The sequence below is a fragment of the Heteronotia binoei genome, chromosome 1, assembly GCF_032191835.1.
Source record: "Heteronotia binoei isolate CCM8104 ecotype False Entrance Well chromosome 1, APGP_CSIRO_Hbin_v1, whole genome shotgun sequence".
NCBI classification, from domain to species: domain Eukaryota; kingdom Metazoa; phylum Chordata; class Lepidosauria; order Squamata; family Gekkonidae; genus Heteronotia; species Heteronotia binoei.
In genome coordinates, this window is record NC_083223.1 from 218,190,734 (window position 1) to 218,211,170 (window position 20,437).

General features: G+C 40.8%; 1 protein-coding gene across 1 annotated transcript in view; it reads right to left on the reverse strand.

Annotated features, from left to right (window-relative positions):
* Nucleotides 1–20,437, reverse strand: part of SRBD1 (S1 RNA binding domain 1) — a 293,248-nt gene that overhangs the window by 24,517 nt on the left and 248,294 nt on the right. The window contains exons 17-19 of the mRNA XM_060247694.1: nucleotides 6,251–6,357; nucleotides 2,034–2,210; nucleotides 324–476 (exon numbers count right to left, since the gene is read on the reverse strand). Coding sequence (XP_060103677.1) covers nucleotides 324–476; nucleotides 2,034–2,210; nucleotides 6,251–6,357 — 437 coding nt within the window. The remainder of the gene's footprint in view (nucleotides 1–323; nucleotides 477–2,033; nucleotides 2,211–6,250; nucleotides 6,358–20,437) is intronic.

Consider the following 20,437-nt stretch of genomic DNA (forward strand, 5'->3'; position numbering starts at 1 on the left):
ACCATTAACATTAATTAAGGTTACTAGTTTCTTATTAACCTTTAGTATTATCTTGATTGCTTTAATTTTATTGCTTTGATCACCTAAAATAGTTTTGGAACTAAGTGTATTAAAAGTGCATGTTATCCACTCATAAATTTTAAAGGGAGATATAATGGAAGCTGAGTTGAGAGTCAGGATTGCTGAAATTACCACCATTATTACATAAACTTTACTAAACCCAATATATTGCTTCCCAGGTTTCCCAGTATCTTTGAAAAAGGACTACCTTCTAGATCAGTCACAAAATTTGCAAGCTGTACATCTATGGCATGGTTGCTTACCTCTGTGCAATATGATACGATTCTGGGTGGATGCATGTTTGATCCAAAGGATTTGGCTGTTGAACAATGTTGGCTTCCACTTTACTTTTCTTCTTTCCTGGTTTTTTACTTGTGACTGCTTTATGACCTCCAGCCACAAGCTCTCCCTGTTGACTGACATTCCAAATCACATATATATGTGAGAAGGAGAGAGACACAGCTCTAATTAAAAGAACATCCTGAAATATGCATTTGCCTCCATCTCAAAGATGAGAACTAATACATGGACACTTTATGCACCCTGAGTTTAAACATAATAATTCTATACCTACTGCATCTTCAGTATAAAAGAAACATAAAAATCTGAAACATCTGCCCTTTGTAAACCTGAACAACAGCCAACTTGGATTCAATGACTCTCTTCCATTACTTCTTCTTTTGAGAATGTCTTCTGACATCAGAGAAAGCCTTCCTGGAGGAGAGTCACTGAATCTAACCCATGGTCACTATCATGTTCATTTAATTTGTGAATGGTCTCAGGAGGAAAACTATGCTGAAGCAGATCTTTGAAGAAGACTCAGTCTAGTGATGAATCACTGCTTACGTAAAATTTCATTGAGCAGACTGGGTAGCTCTTAGAGAATTGCTGCCAGTCAGAAAGCACCATACTGACCCACTGTAAGACAGGTTTATTGAACATCCTCAGCAGCACACCCTGTCCTGCCAAATAAGCCCTTAGCAATAGGGTCCATTTGATAGTTCTGTTTTTTCCTCTGTTACTATTGCTACAATAGATGGATGTACAACCATTGCCTGTGCTTTTATTTGACTACTCTTCATACAAGATAAAAGTTAAATCTTAGATTGGTGAACATGACTGTCAGATCAAAAACATATGTATTAGTTTGAGGGCCACATTTTCTAGTACAAGCCTTAGAATAGTCTCTCTTCTTCAGGACAGAAAGCACACATTGCTCTTCAAACATAGATATGGCCTCATAACACAGACCTCTCAATCTAAATCTGTCTGTCATGCAGCAGGCTCCTAGGTACATTAATATACATCCTGCATACTTTGAGGTTGGCCTCTCGAGTACCTTTTTATTTAAGGATGACTCGGCATCTGGAATGAGCTTTTATGCTCAGTTCCAGACTGAGTTCCAGCTGCTATCACATTAGAGTTCAACAATTCAATTGTTGCTTGGAGTCTATGCCACTGGAATAGATGCAGATGTTTAATATGATACACACACACACAGACTCCTAAATTACCAATGAATATGTGTAACAGCCAATGTCAAAATAGTATTGTAAGGACATTGTGGCATATACTAAAGTCTATACTATACATTAGACATGGAGACAAGTACTGAAGGTAGTAGTGAAGGGGAAAAATTCTCTACCCCACCCCCTAATCAGGTGCTTTGAAAAACTGGCACTAGCTCTTGAAACCTACAGGTAGGATATGCACTGAACTAGTTACACCAGCAGCAAGCACTGCAGTTTTCCAGTTTTTCAAGCTAATTCTGAGCAATCTCTACTTCTCACCCTGGAGGCAGACATTCAGGGTTGGGTGGGGTGGAGGTTGAACAGATCTGTGCTATTAGTAAGTGTTTTGCTAATTTATTGATCTGCCTTTAATTGCTTTTCTACATTTATAGACACTACCCTGAAAAAATAGATGAGAAAGCTATAACCTTTGTACACACAAATCACAACTTAATACATTACCTGCAAAAAGTTCTAATGTATTCCTGGTTAATCCTGATGAAGCCAGCACACTGCTGAAAGGTTTTTGGCCCCAGTCCTTTGACATCCTTGAGCTGCTCCCGATTAACAAATGGTCCATTCTTCTCTCGCCATTCAATTATATTTTTAGCTCTTGTGGCATTCAGTCCTGCAATGTGTCTAAGAAGCAGAAAGGGAATAAAATGCCCCCCATACAGATATTAAATTATATATACTAATATTAAGCAAAACCTAATGCTGTAAGTGTCATCAAGCTGCAGCCCGCTTAAGGCAACCCCAATGCATTTTGAAGGCAAGAGATGGTTTGCCATTGCCTGCAGCTACGTAGTGATCCTGAACTTCCTGGGTCGTCTCCCATCCAAATACTAACCCTGCTTAGCTTCTAACACTGTGCTAGCCTGGGCAATCCAGGTCATAGTACACCTAATGTAAATGCACAATATGGTTTCTGCTGTTCTTGAAGACTGAAAGGACTGGACTGAAGCTTAATTACTACAATACACATTTTTGAAATTCATTTGCATGCTACTGTTCACCTTGATAAAAGAGGTTCAGAATTTCAATCTAGCTAGCACTCTACTCATGCAAGTGGATGCCATAACAAATTCAGGGTTTGAGCTGAAATATATACAAATGGAGGACAGTTACGGATTTTTATTTGCAACCACCATCCTTACCTTTCTTCAGTGATCCTAAAGCCTTTCTTTTGGTGTTTAGTGTGATTCCAAAGATATGGAAGCTGTCACACTTGCAAGGTAATCTATAAGAGCCTATTCAGAGCTTCCTAACAGCCTAACAGAGGTATAATGGTAGTGCATATTCTTTTTTTCTATTTGGTTATTGTTTAGGAATAACTTGTCCACCCTATAACCACACAGAAGACTGAAAGTAAATGAAAAAATAAACATTTATTTCCTTGGAAAGTATTAAAGGTTTATATGATCTCTGAGCTTGAAAATATTTACAAACGTAACTCCCAGCTTTAGCTGGGTACAACGCATAAGAAACAGTTACAGATAATCTTGACTAAAGCAGATCTCATCAGGACAAAATGTCGAGAGGCTAGTATTGTAATCTTCCTATCTACCAGTGATACAGAGATAAAAGAACTTTGGTGCCCCAACAAGGATATGGGGGCAGTAATCGAATCCCTGCCCAAGAGCATGAGAAATGGCAGTGTTTTCTTTGACAAGGATTAATCACTTGATCAGATAGCAGAAAGTAACTGACTGAGAAAAGACCCTTTAACTTCCAATCTTAAGATTTTGTCATGGAATATTGCTGGCTGGAAGAATAAGTCCTGTGACCTGAATTTTAGTTGCTTTCTTAGGAAGTTTGATGTGATTTCACAAGATAACCTTGAAGGAGCAGTCTGGGGATGCTCCTGGACTTAGCCCTACTGCTGAATAAGTAGGTTGCAGCTGTGGCCAGGAGTGCTTTTTACCAGTTTTGACTGGTTAGCCAGCTGCAGCCTTTCATGAGCAAAAAAGGTCTGGTCAATGTGCTGCATTCCCCAGTTACATCTAGATTAAATTACTCTAACACACACTATCTGGGGCTGCCCTTGAGAAGGGTTCAGAAACTTCAATTAGTACCAAACACTACACTGGCTCCCAACTTGGTTCCAGGCATAATTCAGGTACTGTCTTGACCTTCAAAGTCCAATGTAACTGAAGGACCACACACTCCCTTATGAACCTTCCCCACCACTATGGTCATCTTCTGAGGGCTTGTTTCAGGTACTCCTACCTTCTGAGATTAGATGGGTGGCAACCTGGGAAAAGGCCTTCTGGGTCATGGCACCAAAGCTCTGGAACCTCTCCTCAGGGAGATTTATTGGTTCTCTTCAGTTGCTTCACCAGTGGGTGAAGACTTTGTATCATTTGGCATTCCCCCAGCGATCCTTCTTTCCTAACCAATATTTTAAGTGCTGTTTTTACGTCTTTTATATAATGTAAATCTGTTTTGGGGAGGGGGGTTGGTTTTTAATTGTTTTAAAATGTGGGTTTACCATGTACATTTTAAATTGTGAGCCACTTTGGTGACACCTATGAAGATAGAAAGTTGGAATATAAATTTTGTAAATAAATAATACAATGCAATCTGAGGATAGTGAGCAAATAACAGCCAATATATGCTTTCAGAGAGAATATAAAGAACTGTATATTATATTTTGAATAGCTTGAACAGGTTAAATATTGGGGGAGGGGGATACTAAACCTTTTCAGTGGTTAGCTAGCTTTGGTTTCAGGAAACCAATCCTCCAGTGACTTGATAAACTGTACCAAATTTTAATTATCTTTATGTAATGTACTTGCTAATTTATGTAACATAATAGTTATAACTGTGAAATTAGCTTTATATGTTGTATTATTGTAACTAATGTATCTATTGTAATTTGAAGAAAGTTTTATTCTAATTTGTATCAATCCATCAAAAGCCTTTATTGGCATATATCAGATTATAAACAAACAAATAAACAGCTACAGAAATAATAAAACAGTCATATGCAGATATACATTGGACAACTGATCCTTGATTGCCAGACTCAAGAATAAAGCAACCCTTTCAGTTATTTCAGATGACAAATCATTCAGAAGACGGCAAACCTTTGGATCTAGAAACCTAAGGCGTATAGTATCATATAGGGGACAATAAAGAAGAATATGGGACAATGAGTCAACTTGTTTTAAATTACATATACATAGTCTTAATGAAAGTGGGATTTTTTTTATCTCTACCATAGCTGATGGGACTGTATTGCATATAGCAAGGGTAAATGCTCTACACAATTTTGGAACATGGAGAGTTGATAAATAAGAAGGCAGATGACAAATAGTTGGGGAAATTCCAAAATTCAGAGGGGAGCAAGATTTGTTCGCAGCACTCAATAGATTTTGTAATTCATTATCTAAAATTCTGCATTTAATTACATAGTATGCATTTGTAAGAGGAAGCATGTAAAGAGAATCCATAGACAAACCGAAGGTGATTATTTTCCTCTCTATGCAAGAAATCCATTTGGACGAGGAGGATTCAGACAGCATTTGATATAAATACCTCCCACAGTTGGTGGAATAGTGCACATGTAGCCAATATTTGATTGATATAAGCCATGCTCTAGTTTCTAACATATTGAGGCCTGTTTCTAGACAAAGAGTGGCATATGAGACACAGCATGGTAGGCCCATGATTTTCCTAGCAAATTTGGACTGACCTCTTTTGATATCAGACTCAAAGGCACTAATCCAAGTTGGAATGCCATAGAATAACTGCAAGATTACTTTGGCCTTATAGATTTTTAAAGCTGCTGGAACAAACTAGTTGCCTCTATTAAAGAAAAACCGGGAAATGGCTGATGCAGTAATGGCTGCGAAGTTAACTGCAGATTTACGGTGACATGTCCAGGACATATCGTAACTAAAAAATTCCTGACCTGTTCTATTTCTTTCTCATTCTAATTTGTAGAAATGTTTAAAAGTTTGGTTGTATTTTTACCATTGTTAATATTGTTCAAGTATTGTTTATATATTAGTTTTTGATATTTTTTAATAAAAAAATTATTTCCCTAACCTGCCTCAACTCTGTATTTTAACTGCTTTTTGATCCAATTCCTCCCTCCCTCCTTCTGCTCTGTCAAGGTTCCAAAGGCCCTGATTGGCTGTTACTGACTCAGTAAATGTTCCAATCACGTTTAAAGGGGATTGGTAGCTTTCAGATGTCCACACAAAGCAAGTGCTTCACTAGCACATTCACTTAAATTTCAAAGACTGTCCCACATTTACCAATATGCAAGTGACCCTCTTCTGTCCTGCTCTTAAAACCTTCCTTTACTCTGTAGTATGGCCAAGACACAGTATCTAGGACAGGCCTAAGAAAAAAGGGTTGCCTTGATTCTCGGTGGTTCTCAGGATGTTCTATATGGCCAGGCCAATGGACCATACATGAACTAGTAGGAGGGGGCAAAATCTGTTTCTCATTCTAGCCACTGGTATAAACAAGGACAGAGGGCAGATTAGCTCTATTCTAGCAGGTGTATGAGATGGCAGAAAGAGTGAATGGAGAAAGGACTGGAACTCCTTTCTACGGTCAGACCTGATGAATCTTTGTAGCTAATTTATCATGAAGGCTTTTGCCATTTGAGGGGTGTGGCAGATTGAGTTTACGAAACCCAAAACAGGATAGCACTCCAAACTCACCTTAATAAAATTTCAGAACAGATATTGATATCAACTCCTACAAAGCTGACACACTCCTCCACCACACTGTCTAGGGTGGCTTTGAGCAAAGTCTGTGACACGTCATGCTACAAGTTAGGGAACAAAAAAGAAACCAACAATTTAGCAATATTGGATTACTGAGACACAGAAACCACTCAAAAATGAGAATTCTAGACTACAGCAATTTTAATAATATATTTACTGGTATAATGTCAACACACAAGAGAGTCTGGAAGATGTGCATCTGTTGTATTGCCACCATTTGTACAACAGAAGTAGCTCAGCTCACTTGAATTCTTTTTCAAGCTGCCTCTTTTCACATTGCAAGAACTCCAGGAAGTCATAGTTACATGAGACACCACTTATCAGGTTTCATCTCAAAACAGAGACTGGGCAAACACAGTTTTATTTGATTCCCTTTCTTCCAACAAAGGAAAAAGAGAGATAAAGATGGAATTATTGCCATTAATTGGTCTAGTTAAGTATCTGTCTCCCAGTTTTATAAACATAATGATATTTTGTACAATATTTTGCCTTTAAAACACCATTAGCTATTTTATGTCTAAAGGACAAGAAATAGTAAGTAAACAGTATCTAGAACATAAAGGATAAATTTCAGCCCCCTGGCAATCAAAGAATCAAACTGAAAATAATTACTGGCACTGGGAAGATTGACAGGACTTTGGCTACTGTTACAATTCACCTTTTCAGGTTTTTATCATTTATTTTTTGTTTGGAAAGTTTAGTTGCGCTTTTTAGAAGCTCAAATGTTCTAAATCTTTAGAGTATCTGAACCTTTCCTACATTGAGTACACACATTTAAATCAACAATTAGGTAAACTTTATTACAGAAGCACATGGGTGTAAAGAAGCCTTTGCAAATGTGGGAAGCTAATTCAATCACTATGCTGGCTTAGCTCAAGAGCTCTTATAAGTCACTCATGGAAATCTGGGTTGATCTGCAGTGGTTTTGTGATGCCTCTGTTTGGGACATCATGCTGGCTCTGAGCCAGGATTCCAACATTTCAGCCAATAGTTTGTTTTAATCTTCTAAATCACTGAGCTCTTTTAAAGTTATTTCAACAAAACAAAACATGCTACTAGAAGCAGCTTCCATCTATCCATATTTGTAATTCATTAAACTCTAGTTAATATCAGATCAGATCCCTAATTTCTCTTCTAGCTGGCCTCCATCTTTTTATCACAGTTCATCAGATCTTAAGCAAACAATGACTATGATGAATAGCACAATGATCAGATACACAGACTACAATAAGCAAGGAAAACTCCACAATAACATCATCAAAATCCATTGTTTTAAATTACGCAGGAAATCTATCCTGATCAGCACTAAATAACCTGATTTTTTAAAACAAGCAAACAAACAAACAAAACCACCCATCTGTAAATATCTCCAACAACCTGCCCCTTTCCAAGTGGTATTAGATGAAATTATTAGAATGCTGGTCTTAGAACAGGGAGATGTAGATATCCTTTATGTTCTAGATACATTTTACTTACTACTTCTTGTATCCCCACTCTGCCATTATGCTCCTGGGGTTAGCATAGGCTAGAAAATCCCCCTCTCTCAGCCTAACATACCTCAAAGAGCTGGTTGTGAGGATACAAATGCAGGACTATGTACAAAGCTCTGGGCTATTTGGAAGAAAGTTAGGATGAAATCATAAGCACACACATCTTTCTAAAAACCTAACTACAGACACAGTTCTATGTTGACAATTCATTTTATTCTGGTAACCTCTGAAGCCAGCAAGATAGCAGAGCTACTTCCTCCAATCCATCTAAACAGCATAAAGGAAAGAAATATTATGCTGATTGGCTCAGCACAGATGACCTCTCAAAGATGCCTCAGCTTCTACTACACTACCAATGCTTAGAGTGGATGCTACTGCCCCATGCACAAGCATGTACCATGAATGGCCAACAAACAGGAGGCTCAATCAACTAGAGTGAAGAAGAAAACATGGTTGCTTACCTGTAACTGTTGTTCATTTAGTATTAGTGCAGGGACTATGCATGCACAGGCCTGCCTATCAATAGGCTTTTTTAGCTCTGAACCTCCAGAGGACATTGCACACAGGAGATGGCAGCTCATCCCTGCCCACACAGCAGCATTGTTTACCCCTAGTACCTGCATGCTGCTGAGAGCATGTAGGGAAAGCAGGAGTCATCTAATAAGGAAACACGTTGCACCCTTTTAACCACAAAAAAGGTCACTATAGGGGCCATGCATTTAGAAAATACCCTCGGTGCCATTGCCAGGCCAAAGGGGAGCACTGATAAACAATAGAAAAACACACGACTGTGTTTACAGGCAAAATAATTCTATGCATTCAACGGTAGACTCAAGCTAATATAAATAAATTCAACAAAGAAGCAATCAAATATTCACAGTGTGTAGCACACACACCAATTAATGCCTATAACAAACACAAACTTGACCTGTAAAAAATTGCAACAGTGATCCAACAAATTCTTCGATGTTGTGCCAACATCCACTTCAAATTCGAGAGTTCATACTGGGGGTGTAGCCCTCTTCCATAAAATAATGGAGATTTGGTGAAGACAGAATACCCCTCCATTTCCAATAACAAGGCTGTGTGCTGGAGACGGCCGTTTCAATATTTAAGCTTTGTCTAATAATCAGACTGGGGTATGGAAGACCACAATTCAAACACATTCTGACATAGGCTCAATGAATCAAGGTATGCTGGCTCCTTCCTGGGTGTCTGTTCATGGCTCCTGAAGGATTTACTAATAAGAATGGTTGCTACCGAAATTTGCACTTTCATCAATACATATGAAATTTTTGCCCCATCATACACACACACAAAAAAAAGACTCACCAATATTTGTTTCTAGTACCATCAAATAAACAGTTACCCTGAGACTTTTTCATAGCAGGCTCAAAACCCCAGGAATAAATGTGTAAACTATTGTAGGTCATCTACTATTTTAAACAAGCAAACAAAAAGACAACTTGACCTACACTTGTTCAGAAATTGTACTGATTTTTCCTCACTCTTTTGTAGCTGCAGAAATCAAATTAATCAAATCAAATGTGACACCAATCACTCCAGGAAAAACAGTCTAAAGCACATGACTCAAAGCAGTCAGTGGTCTGCACAGAACAGTTAATCAGTTGGCAGCTGAAGGTGCTCAAAAGTCCAAAGCAGAGTCTAGGTAATTGTTGTTCATTTCACTAGGGCTGATGAGACAGACACAACAGCCTAATGGAAAACAATGGAGACTGAAGACTGTGCTATCCTTGTATTTAAAAGACTATTTGCATATATCACAACAAAATAGTTATGATTCCACTAGACCACTTTCACTCTACCTGTGAAAAGTCTGGCCAAGGTGTGCAGTGCCAGCCACCAGTCCAGATCCAGTTGCACTGTGGGAAACTCACAGGGACTTGTGAGGAACACTACTTCCCCTTTTCCTTCATATCCTCAACCTTCAGCTGGCAATACTGGGTTGTTGTTTTTTTTTTACAATTAATAGTTTATTAACACAAACATCATCCTTTTACAAGATACTATATCATTCTGTCATATCAGTCTTGGTGTATAAATACATAAAACAAATTTCTTCTTATAATTTTCATCCAACTTATATAGCAGAACCTCTAAAATTAAACTATCTTATACATAAAACAGAGAGTGGAAATGGATTTAAACATCAAAAATTAACCACCTGATTTTATAAACTAAACTTGGTATTATATCATTTATTCATCACCACCGGATCCTTTTTTATCCTTTTCTTTTGTCTTCCTATCAAACAATATATACAATTTCTTCCATTTATTGCTTGCTACTGGTTTAGCCTCCCCTTTCAAGAGGGCTGAAAGTATGTCCGCTTCAGCAGCATGAAGTACTTTTTCAATCACTTCATCTAAATTTGGACATCTCCCTTTCCTCCAATATTTAGCTAGTAAGATTCTAGCAGCTGTAAGAATATAAATCACCAAATACTCATCTTCTTTTAATACCACTTTGCTTACCATAGATAATAACATAACCTCTGGTTTAAATTGAAAATCCATACATAGTACCTCCTTTAAAAATACAAATACTTTCACCCAATATTTTCTCACAATAGAGCAGGTCCACCATAAATGATAAAACGTACCTATTTCAGTTCCACATTTCCAACATTTAGGTGACAGACTAGTAGACATCTTTGATAACTAGACTGGCGTAATATACCACCTATGGAACATTTTGAAAAAAATTTCCCTATAGCTTACTGGTTTGATAATATTATGGTTATTTTTCCACAATTGTAGCCATTGTTCTAAGTCAATGGTCTTCCCCAAATTCTGTGACCATTTAATCATCGGTTCTTTCACCAGTTCATCTTCTAATTTTAATTGCATTATATAGTTATACACTTTTTAAATCGATTTATCCTTCTTTGCCAACAGTATTTTGTCGAAATCAAAATTTTCTTTAGTAAAACCAAATAATTTATCTTTATTAAATTTAGCCATAATCTGCAAATTTAGCCACCAATCTATTTTTATTCCTCTCTGTTCTAGGTCATCCCTCTTTCTTAACTTATCATCATCATCCAACAACTCCTGATACGTCACAATATTTGCAAAGTCCCATAGTTGAGGTTTTATAGATGCTTCTACTGGGGAAACGCACCTGGGCGTCTTACTATATATCTTACTTTTTATCTTTGTCCAGACATCAAATATAGCTTTCCGGATCAAGTGATTAGTAAAATATTTATGACGTTTGTCTGTATACCACAGATTTGCATGCCAACCAGTCAAGAGATCATGATCTTCTAAAGCAAGAATTCTCTTATTCTCCAGATTTATCCAATCTTTCAACCAGACTGTCACATTAGCAATATAGTATGATTCCCAATCTGGTAAACCTAATCCACCGTTTTCTTTTTTGTCACTTAGTATTTTCCATTTAATCCTTGTTTTTTTCCCTAGCTGGCAATACTGTTGTGGTTGCCTAGCAACAGAGAGCATTTGTTTCTTAAAGATACCGACACTGTTTCTATTATTGGAAGGATTGAACCCCCAAAGGTTTGTTCTGTTTTTTTAGATTTTCCATTAAACTGGGGCTTTTCTCAGGTTTGTAGAAAACCTTGTCTGTTCATGGCTTCTGTCTCCAGATTTAAAGATCCATAGGTTTGGCCACTTTGAGAATTAAACACATGTATGTGTGTATTAAGAACCATCAAGTTGTTTTTAATTTATGGTGACTCTATGAATTAATAACCTCAAAATGTTCTATTGTTAACAGAATTGCTCAGTCTTGCAACCTGAGGGCCATGACTTCCTTGACTGAGTCAATCCATGTCAACTTCGTCTTTTGCTTTTCCAGCTGCTAAGAAGAAGATATTGGATTTATACCTTGCCCTTTAAGCTGAATCTCAGAGTCTCAGAACAGCTTACAATCTCCTTTACCTTCTTCCCCTGCAACAAATACCCTGTGAGATATGTGAGGCTGAGAGAGTTCTCACAGAAGCTGCCCTTTCAAGGACAGCTCTGCGAGTTCTATGGCTGAACCAAAGCCATTCCAGCAGCTGCAAGTGGAGGAGTGGGGAATCAACATGGTTCCCTCAGATAAGAGTCTGTGCACTTAGCCACTACACCAAACTGGCTCAGTTTTGTCATTTTAACTTCTAGGGAGAGTTCAGGATTGATTTGATCTAAAAAAAAGGTAGTCCCCTGTGCAAGCACCAGTCGTTTCCAACTCTGGGGTGACGTCGCATCATGATGTTTTCATGGCAGACTTTTTTATGGGGTGGTTTGCCATTGCCTTCCCCATTCATCTACACTTTCCCCCCAGCAAGCTGGGTACCCATTTTACCAACCTCAGAAGGATGGAAGGCTGAGTCAACTCTAAGCTAGCTACCTGAACCCAGCTTCCACCAGGATCGAACTCAGGTTGTAAGCAGAGAGCTCAGACTGCAGTACTGCAGCTTTGCCACTCTGCACCATGGGGCTCCTTGATTTGATCTAGAACCTCCTCATTTGTCTTTTTTTGGGCCACAGTATCCATAATACTATTCTCCAGCACCACATTTCAAATAAATCAGCTTTCTTCCCGTCAGCTTTCTCTATCGGTCAGCTTTCACACCTGTACATAGTAATGAAGAATGCTATGGTATGAATTGTCTTGATCTCGGTTGCCAGTGACATGTCCTCACACTTAATGATCTTTTCTAGCTCCTTCATGGCTACCCTTCCCAGTCTCAGTCGCCTTCTGATTTCATGGTTGCAGTCTCTCTTTTGGTTGATGCTGGAACCTTAGCCACCCTGAGCCTGTTAGGGTAGGGCGGGATATAAATGTACTAAATAAACAAACAAAGAAATGGTTCTTCATTGTCCACATTTGATCAACTACCATTTTTTAATATTTTCGTCTAGTTAAAATAGTCCTGAGTAAAAGAACTAATGCACTTCAAAATCATACAGCTGCAAGCACCTACTCCTAATATATTACTATTTCTCCCCCCTTACTTCTCTTGCCATTCCTCCATACATCACCTTCCCTTCAAAAACAGAATTAGACATCTGACAGTGGAGTTTCATTTCAACTTTCAACCACACTCCATCCTCAGTTCCTCCACACTGCTTACGCACCCAACTGTTTATTTGTCATGTAATTCTGAGGAGTGACTCGACTGTCTATACAAACAGTCTGGTGAGCAAAGAATAAGAGAACAAGGAAACCTTTGAGAGATGGAGCTGCATATGTATTTCTGTCATACAAAAAAGGCGGCTTATTAGTTCTCCTTGTCAGTTTACTGCAAGTCTGCCTAACAAATGTATAGAGCTTAACACCTACTACAATAGCTGCAAGCCCATGCTAAGAAAGAGATGCCCATAAGTTTCTAATATCCAACAGATAATAGCTGTACTAGTTGGAATAGACATCTGCTGGGCATCTACGCTGAAATAGGGACAGAGACAATTTGATTATTTACAAGCTAACTATAGGATCACTCCTGCATTGATATAATGGATATGACTATATCCCAGTTATTAAAATGGGGGGGGGGGGATTTGTGCACTTCACAATTATCTTTTGATTTCAGCTTAAGGCCATTCATGGTAAAGTTGGCTAATTACATAAAATTGTTGAGGATATGCTGTTGTCAATGCATTAATCCTCTCTCTCTCGGCTTGGCTTCGCGAACGAAGATTTAAGAAGGGTGCAGTAGTCCACGTTTGCTGCAGGCTCGCTGGTGGCTGACAAGACCAATGTGGGACAGGCAGGTCCGGCCACAGCGGCTGCAGGGAAAAGTCTGATTTAGGGTTGGTGCTGTAGCAGTGCGATTCTTCCTCAATCTCCTTTTGTCCTCAAGACCAGCTATGCGTGTGTTCTCAAAGGAAGAGACAGCCTGGTGGATGGTGTGCCTCCATGCTTTGCGATCTGAGCCTAGGTCAGACCACTGGTGATGGTTGATGTGACAGGTGCTAAGGGATTTCTTCAAGGAGTCCTTGTACCTCTTCTTTGGTGCCCCTCTATTTCGATGGCCGGTGGAGAGTTCGCCATACAGGGCAATCTTGGGAAGGCGGTGGTTTTCCATCCTAGAAATATGCCCTGCCCAGCGCAGCTGCGTCTTCAACAGCAGTGCCTCGATGCTGGTAACCTCTGCCCGCTTGAGGACTTCAGTGTTGGTCACAAAGTCACTCCAGTGGATGTTGAGGATGGTGCGAAGGCAGCGCTGATGAAAGCGCTCAAGGAGTCGCAGGTGATGACGGTATAAAACCCACGATTCGGAGCCATAGATGAGGGTTGTCATCACAACCGCTTTGTAAACATTGATCTTTGTGCCTTTTTTCAGATGCTTGTTGCTCCACACTCTTTTGTGCAGTCGGCCAAATGCACGGTTTGCCTTTGCCAGCCTGTTGTCAATCTCCTTGTCGATCTTGGCATCTGAGGAGATGATGCACCCCAGGTAGCTGAACTGCTGGACTGTCTTCAGAACTGATTCACCCACAGTGATGCATGGAGGGTGATAATCTTCCTGGGGTGCAGGCTGGTGGAGAACTTCTGTCTTCTTCAGACTAACTTCTAGGCCGAATAGCTTGGCAGCCTCTGCAAAGCAGGACGTCATATGCTGCAGAGCTGATACCGAGTGGGAGACGAGTGCAGCACCTATGACAGAATACTCACAATCCCCATTTCATGTGAGTGCCTAAGGAGATTATCATTTTTTTGTTTGGATATTATTCGTCCATCATATAATCAACATTCTAAATGAAAACCACTGCTTGTAGTGCTTAAGGCATAGGTGCATTTATCCATGGGCCACTATGTTAAATTGCTCAAGGCCAGAAGGAAAACGTAGGAAAATGAAACTCCCTTCAGAAAAGCCTTGAGTCCTTCCTGTAGGCTTGCCAACCCCCAGGTCCCAGCGGGGGTTCTTCCACTGTCTCAGGCTCCTTCCCGCCCACAGTCAGCTGGCCGGTGGGGGGAAAGCCCCGCCCCCATAGCCACCATGTGACTTTCCATCTCCAGAGGCTTCAGTCTCTATTGGAAAGGCTTCTTCTTGGGATATTGTGTCTGTGTTACTTTGAACAAGTTGGCAGCAACTCGTGAGTAGAGATGCCAGTCCCTCGCTTCAAAGTCACCAGAAATGGGTGGAGGAAATATTTGCTGGGCACTTCATTATTCCCTATGTGGAGATCGATTCTCATAAGATGTAATGGGGAATTGATCTGGAGGTATTGGGGGCTCTGGGGAGGGGGGCTGTTTTTGAGGTAAAGGCACCAAATTTTCAGTATAGCATCTAGTGCCTCTCCCCAAAATACCCCCCAAGTTTCAAAGCAATTGGACCAGGGGGTCCATTTCTATGAGCCCCAAAAGAAGGTACCCCTATCCTTCATTATTTCCTATGGAAGGAAGGCATTTAAAAAGGTGTGCTGTCCCTTTAAATGTGATGGCCAGAACTCCCTTGGAGTTCAATTATGCTTGTCACACCCTTGCTCCTGGCTCCGCCCCAATGTCTCCTGGCTTCACCCCCAAAGACCCCAGATATTTCTTGAATTGGACTTGGCAACCCTACTTTCCTGCCTTTCACTTTATTCTGTTGCATGGTGGGGGCAGGGAGGGGAGATGTGCTTCTCAGCCAAGAGAACAGTGGAGAGGCAATGTTCTGATCCCCCTCCCAACAATTATGGAGCCAAATGAAGTCACAGTCCAGAACACCATACTTCACTCAAGGCAAGATCCATTATGGACCATGTATCTCTGTGAGCTGTGCACCTCTGGCCTAGCATGTCAGACTAAGTCAGGAGAGAACTAGGTTCACATCTCTGCTTACTGGGTGCCACTTTTTCAATCTCTTTCAGTCTAACCTACCTCATAGTGTTGTTCTGAAGATAAAAATGGAGGTGGAGAGAACAATATAATGCTAACTGTATTTCTTTGAAGGAAAAATGGAACAAACATAGCCTTAAAAACAATTAGAAGGGTCAGATCACTCCTTCATACCCCACAGAAAGTTCATGCTTTTTACCCATAAATTTCCTGTTGCTATTCAGTTACAAGGAAAGTTCTCAGCACAGCTCTCACCCACTGACAACCCCCCCCCCCTCCGGTTAGTGTCTGGAAGCCTATGTAATGTATATTTTTCACATACCCATTCCTTCATAGGAAAAAATTCCAAAAGAACATGTATTCCATTGAGGAAAATGTTACACTGGAAAAAGTTTCTTCATGCAATCTTTCTGATAGGGAACTAGTTTTTAAAAGAAAGCCATAGTCTAAAGAAGGTATTCATTTCACTGAAATCACAGTTTTTCACCTGCATTTCAAGTGAGACTTTTGGCTCTCACATTTTAAGGTTATCACCACTGAAACAGGAAGTACCAAAGGATAAAATTAGATCATTCAGTGTCTGGATACAACCGCTGCAATAAAAAATAAAAGTCTTATATGCTGTAATTAATCATCAAAGGAACTTCTGATATTAAAATTACACTTTAACCCTTAAGCTTTATAACCAGCAGCTTGTAAACCGGGTTTATACTCGTGTCTCCCTTTGAAGTTATTCACTGTTCTGAAAAGGCACTGTAAGGTTTTTGAGTTTCCATGGATATTGTCTTTTGATTATTTCCATAACAAATTTGCCAACTTTATAAGCAAAAGGGAAAATGTGAATGCATGCATACACTTGCACTCCCATCACAAAGCAAAGTGGCATAAATTAGCAACTGCCAGTAACATTATACAGATGATGTACATCTACATCTATCTTCCAGATAATGCACACAAGTTAAACTGTATATAGTTTTAGATTGGTATCCAGACAGCAGTGTCACAAATCTGAAAACTCTAGAACTTTTTATTGTCAAGGAGAAAACAGATGCCCCATTTTTTTATAACTCATTTGTACTTCAACAGATCTTTACCATAGGTGTTTTCAATTTCAGTGACTGGGGTGTGGAAAATTCCTTATCTTCCAAAACTGGAAGCCCCAATCCCATTCCTATTAGAATGTAAAATAGCCCCAGTCCCATTTGGAGAAAGTGGGGGATATTTTACATTCTAATAGGAATCGCTACCAAAATTCTTCTTGAGCATTCTTCATCTGTGTTTAACTTGCTGCAATTTCGCACACAGAAGACATCTCTCTTCTCTAGATAAAAATCAAAGCTTATAATCAAAACATGAAGTCTTGTGTATGGAAAGGCTGATGTAATACACAAAAAGTAATATCCTTTCATGTGGAGAGTTAAAACACACACACACCCTACATCTCAGGTAGAAGTCTCTGAAAGTTCAGACCCAAGGTTTTAATCTTTAGTGTCTAGTTGGAAAACCCCTTTCAAACAGATTATAAGAACACAAGCTTAGCTCTCTGATGTTTGATAAAAGAGCCTTGCTTCAAAACTCTCTTTTGAAGATTTTTTGTGCCCCCTCCCCCACTGCAAACTGGGATTTTTATATAGTTTATAGTTTGACTCACATCTTGTCCTTGCAAAGCCAAATGCTGTTTGTTTTTAATAGCAACATGTTATCCAGAAATATCCCCAGAGGCAAAGAAATCAATTTTTATTTCAATCAATCAAAATATTTGACAAACCTGAAAATACTATTATATTTTAAATTGCATTTGGGATTATCCATCTGTATTGAATTTACTTTATTCATTTGTTTCTGTAAAAAAACTGACAGGAAAGCAATGGTGTTACAAAGTAAGCAAAAGACTTTAATTTTTATCTTACAAATCTGAATTCATCCATTTTAGGATCTCTGCTTTCAGGATATAAGAAAAACTAAGAGAAACAGGAGGGGTGTTCATGGCCATACTGCTTTTTCTCCTCCCATCCCCCATTTTCATGTGGTCCAAATAGTTCAGCAGGGTTGGTCACAGTCAATACTTAGATGGGAGACTACCAAGAAAGACTGAGCTTACTGCAGGGAGGAAGGTAATGGCAAACTACCCCTGCTTGTCTCTTGCTTGGAACACTCATGGATAGAGCAGTTTCCAAACAAACTCAAGCACTGGAATCCACTTGCAGAAAAAAAAATCTTGCAGACAAGTACTTCTTCACCCCCTCACAACAATCACACAGTTATGAACTTATGGCTCAGTGGCAGAGCACATTTTTAACGCATAAGTTCTGTTTGCAAGCTTCCTATCCCAGGTACCAGTCAGAACATGCCAAGAGTCCTCATGATAGTATCATGCAGGGCTTTTTCTGAGCAGGAATGCACAGAAACACAGTTCTGGCTAGCATCAGGGGGTGTGGCCTAATATGCAAATAAGCTTCTGCTGGGCTTTTTCTACAGAAAAGCCCTATACTAAACAATGGTGATGTCAGGGGGTATGGCCTAATATGAAAATGAGTTTCTGCTGGGTTTTTTCTACAAAAAAGGCCCTGGTATCATGTAACTAGAAACACACATGCAGTACAGAACGTTGTAATCTTTACAGTTATCACATGGACTACCCAAGGAGAAATGGCTGTAGCATTTGAACTGCCTATCATGTGATCTACTGATATGCACACTTTTTATCAAAGTGACAAATATAAAGCAGAAGATGTTAGTCACTGGCAGCTATAGAAATCTGTTATCTCTTACCAACTATAATAAGCAGCATTGTGCAGAAAGAGTATAGTATATAATACATGCACATATACATACTGTGCTTTTGTACCATGATTAGATCTTCAGCTAGCAACAAGATTTCTTGGAAGCAGTAGAATGGCCAGACACCCACCACACGAAGTAGCTTACTTAAAAGCCTTATTACCAGAGATGCTGCTTTCTTCAGATGGAGTAAGGGAGGAAGACTGAGACAGGATAGTGCTCGATCCTCCTCCAATCTGTGTCCCATCCCAAGGGTGACAGGTAGCAGGGCCAGGTTGAATAACCCGTCTCCGTCATTGGTGCTATGCAATGCCAGGTCCATTAATAACAAGACCTCAGTCCTTCGAGAGTTTTCACTCGAACAGGACACGGACCTGGCTTGCGTGACTGAAACCTGGAACCGAGAGGGTGATACAGTAGCCCTCTCACAAACAGCTCCCCCAGGTTATTCAGTCTTCCACCAATCGCGGACTAACGGGCGGGGGGGAGGAGTGGCATTATTTATACGGGAGGCTTACTCCTTTAGGGCGCTCCCAGCCCCAAGGATCGAGGGTATTGAATGTGCCGGTCTGGCGTGGGAGGCTGGAGAGGGGTTGGCGATCTGGCTGGTGTACCGTACGCCTAACGCACCAGCTAGCGCCTTACCGTTCCTGCTCGAGGCGGCAACAGGCTGGGCGCTGGAGCACCCAAGGCTGGTAATCCTGGGTGACTTCAACGTCCATGTAGACCCGACCTCCAGTCAGGCGACGGACCTAGTGTCTTCCATGGCGACGCTAGGCCTCTCTCAATTTGTTATAACCCCCACTCACCAGGCCGGGCACACTTTAGACCTGATCTTTGCAACCGGGGTTACAGTGGACGATATAACCGCTGAAGCAGTGCCATGGTCGGACCACCTCGCCCTCAGGGCTCGTGTAGATATGCCACCCCAAACCTGTTTAGGTGACGAGCGTATTATAGCGCGCCCGCAGAGCCTGATGGACCCGGAACGGTTCCAAATGGCTCTGTGGGATTCCTGGCCCTCTGGCGATTCCCTCAATGGCTTGATTGAGACCTGGAATACCCGGCTCTCTAGGGCCATCGATGAGATCGCTCTACGATCTCGGACTAGGCTGGCCCCGTGGTATACCCTGGAGTTACGCCAGCTGAAACAAGGTCTCAGACGGCTAGAGAGGCAATGGCGGCGTACCCGTGACGAAGTGGCTAGAACATCTTATAGGAAGTTTATGAAGTCCTATGAGATGGCAGTCAAGGCCGCAAAGACAACATACTTTGTGGCCAAGATTGCGTCTGCAAACTCGCGCCCGGCACAATTGTTTAGGGTAATTCGGAATTTTACTACATTGCCACAGGGCAATCCAAACGCTAAGGAATTGGAGATAGGCTGTGAGGCTTTCGCAAAAATTTTTGCAGACAAGATCCAGTCACTCCGCCATGACTGCCCTGCCAATTTAGACACAGTAAGTGAACTCGAGACCCAATGCGTGTCTTCTAGTTTGATCTTGGACTGCTTTGACCCACTCAGCTTGGAGGAAGTCGACAGAATCCTTGTCACAGCACGCCCAACGACTTGTGATCTGGACCCATGCCTCTCCTGGCTAATTAGGGCTTGCCAGGAGGAGCTAAGATGTCCTATACGGGACATCATAAATAGATCTCTTTCAGAGACTGAAAGAGGCAGTGGTCCGCCCTCTCCTGAAAAAGGCTACATCAGACCCGGCCGAATTGGCTCATTACCGGCCGGTCTCAAATTTGCCCTTTTTGGGCAAAATTATAGAGAGGGCTGTGGCGTTGCAGGACTTTCTGGATGACGCTTCCACCTCAGATCCATATCAGTCCGGCTTCCGCCCGGGCCATGGGACGGAGACAGTTCTGGTCGCCCTCATGGATGACCTCCGGCGACATCTGGATTGAGGCGGCTTGGCAGTATTGCTGTTGTTAGAGCTGTCGGCAACGTTCGACATGGTCGACCACCGGCTGCTGACCCGTGGCCTCGCCGATGCAGGAATTCGGGGGCTAGCCTTACAGTGGCTCTCCTCCTTCCTTGAAGATCGGG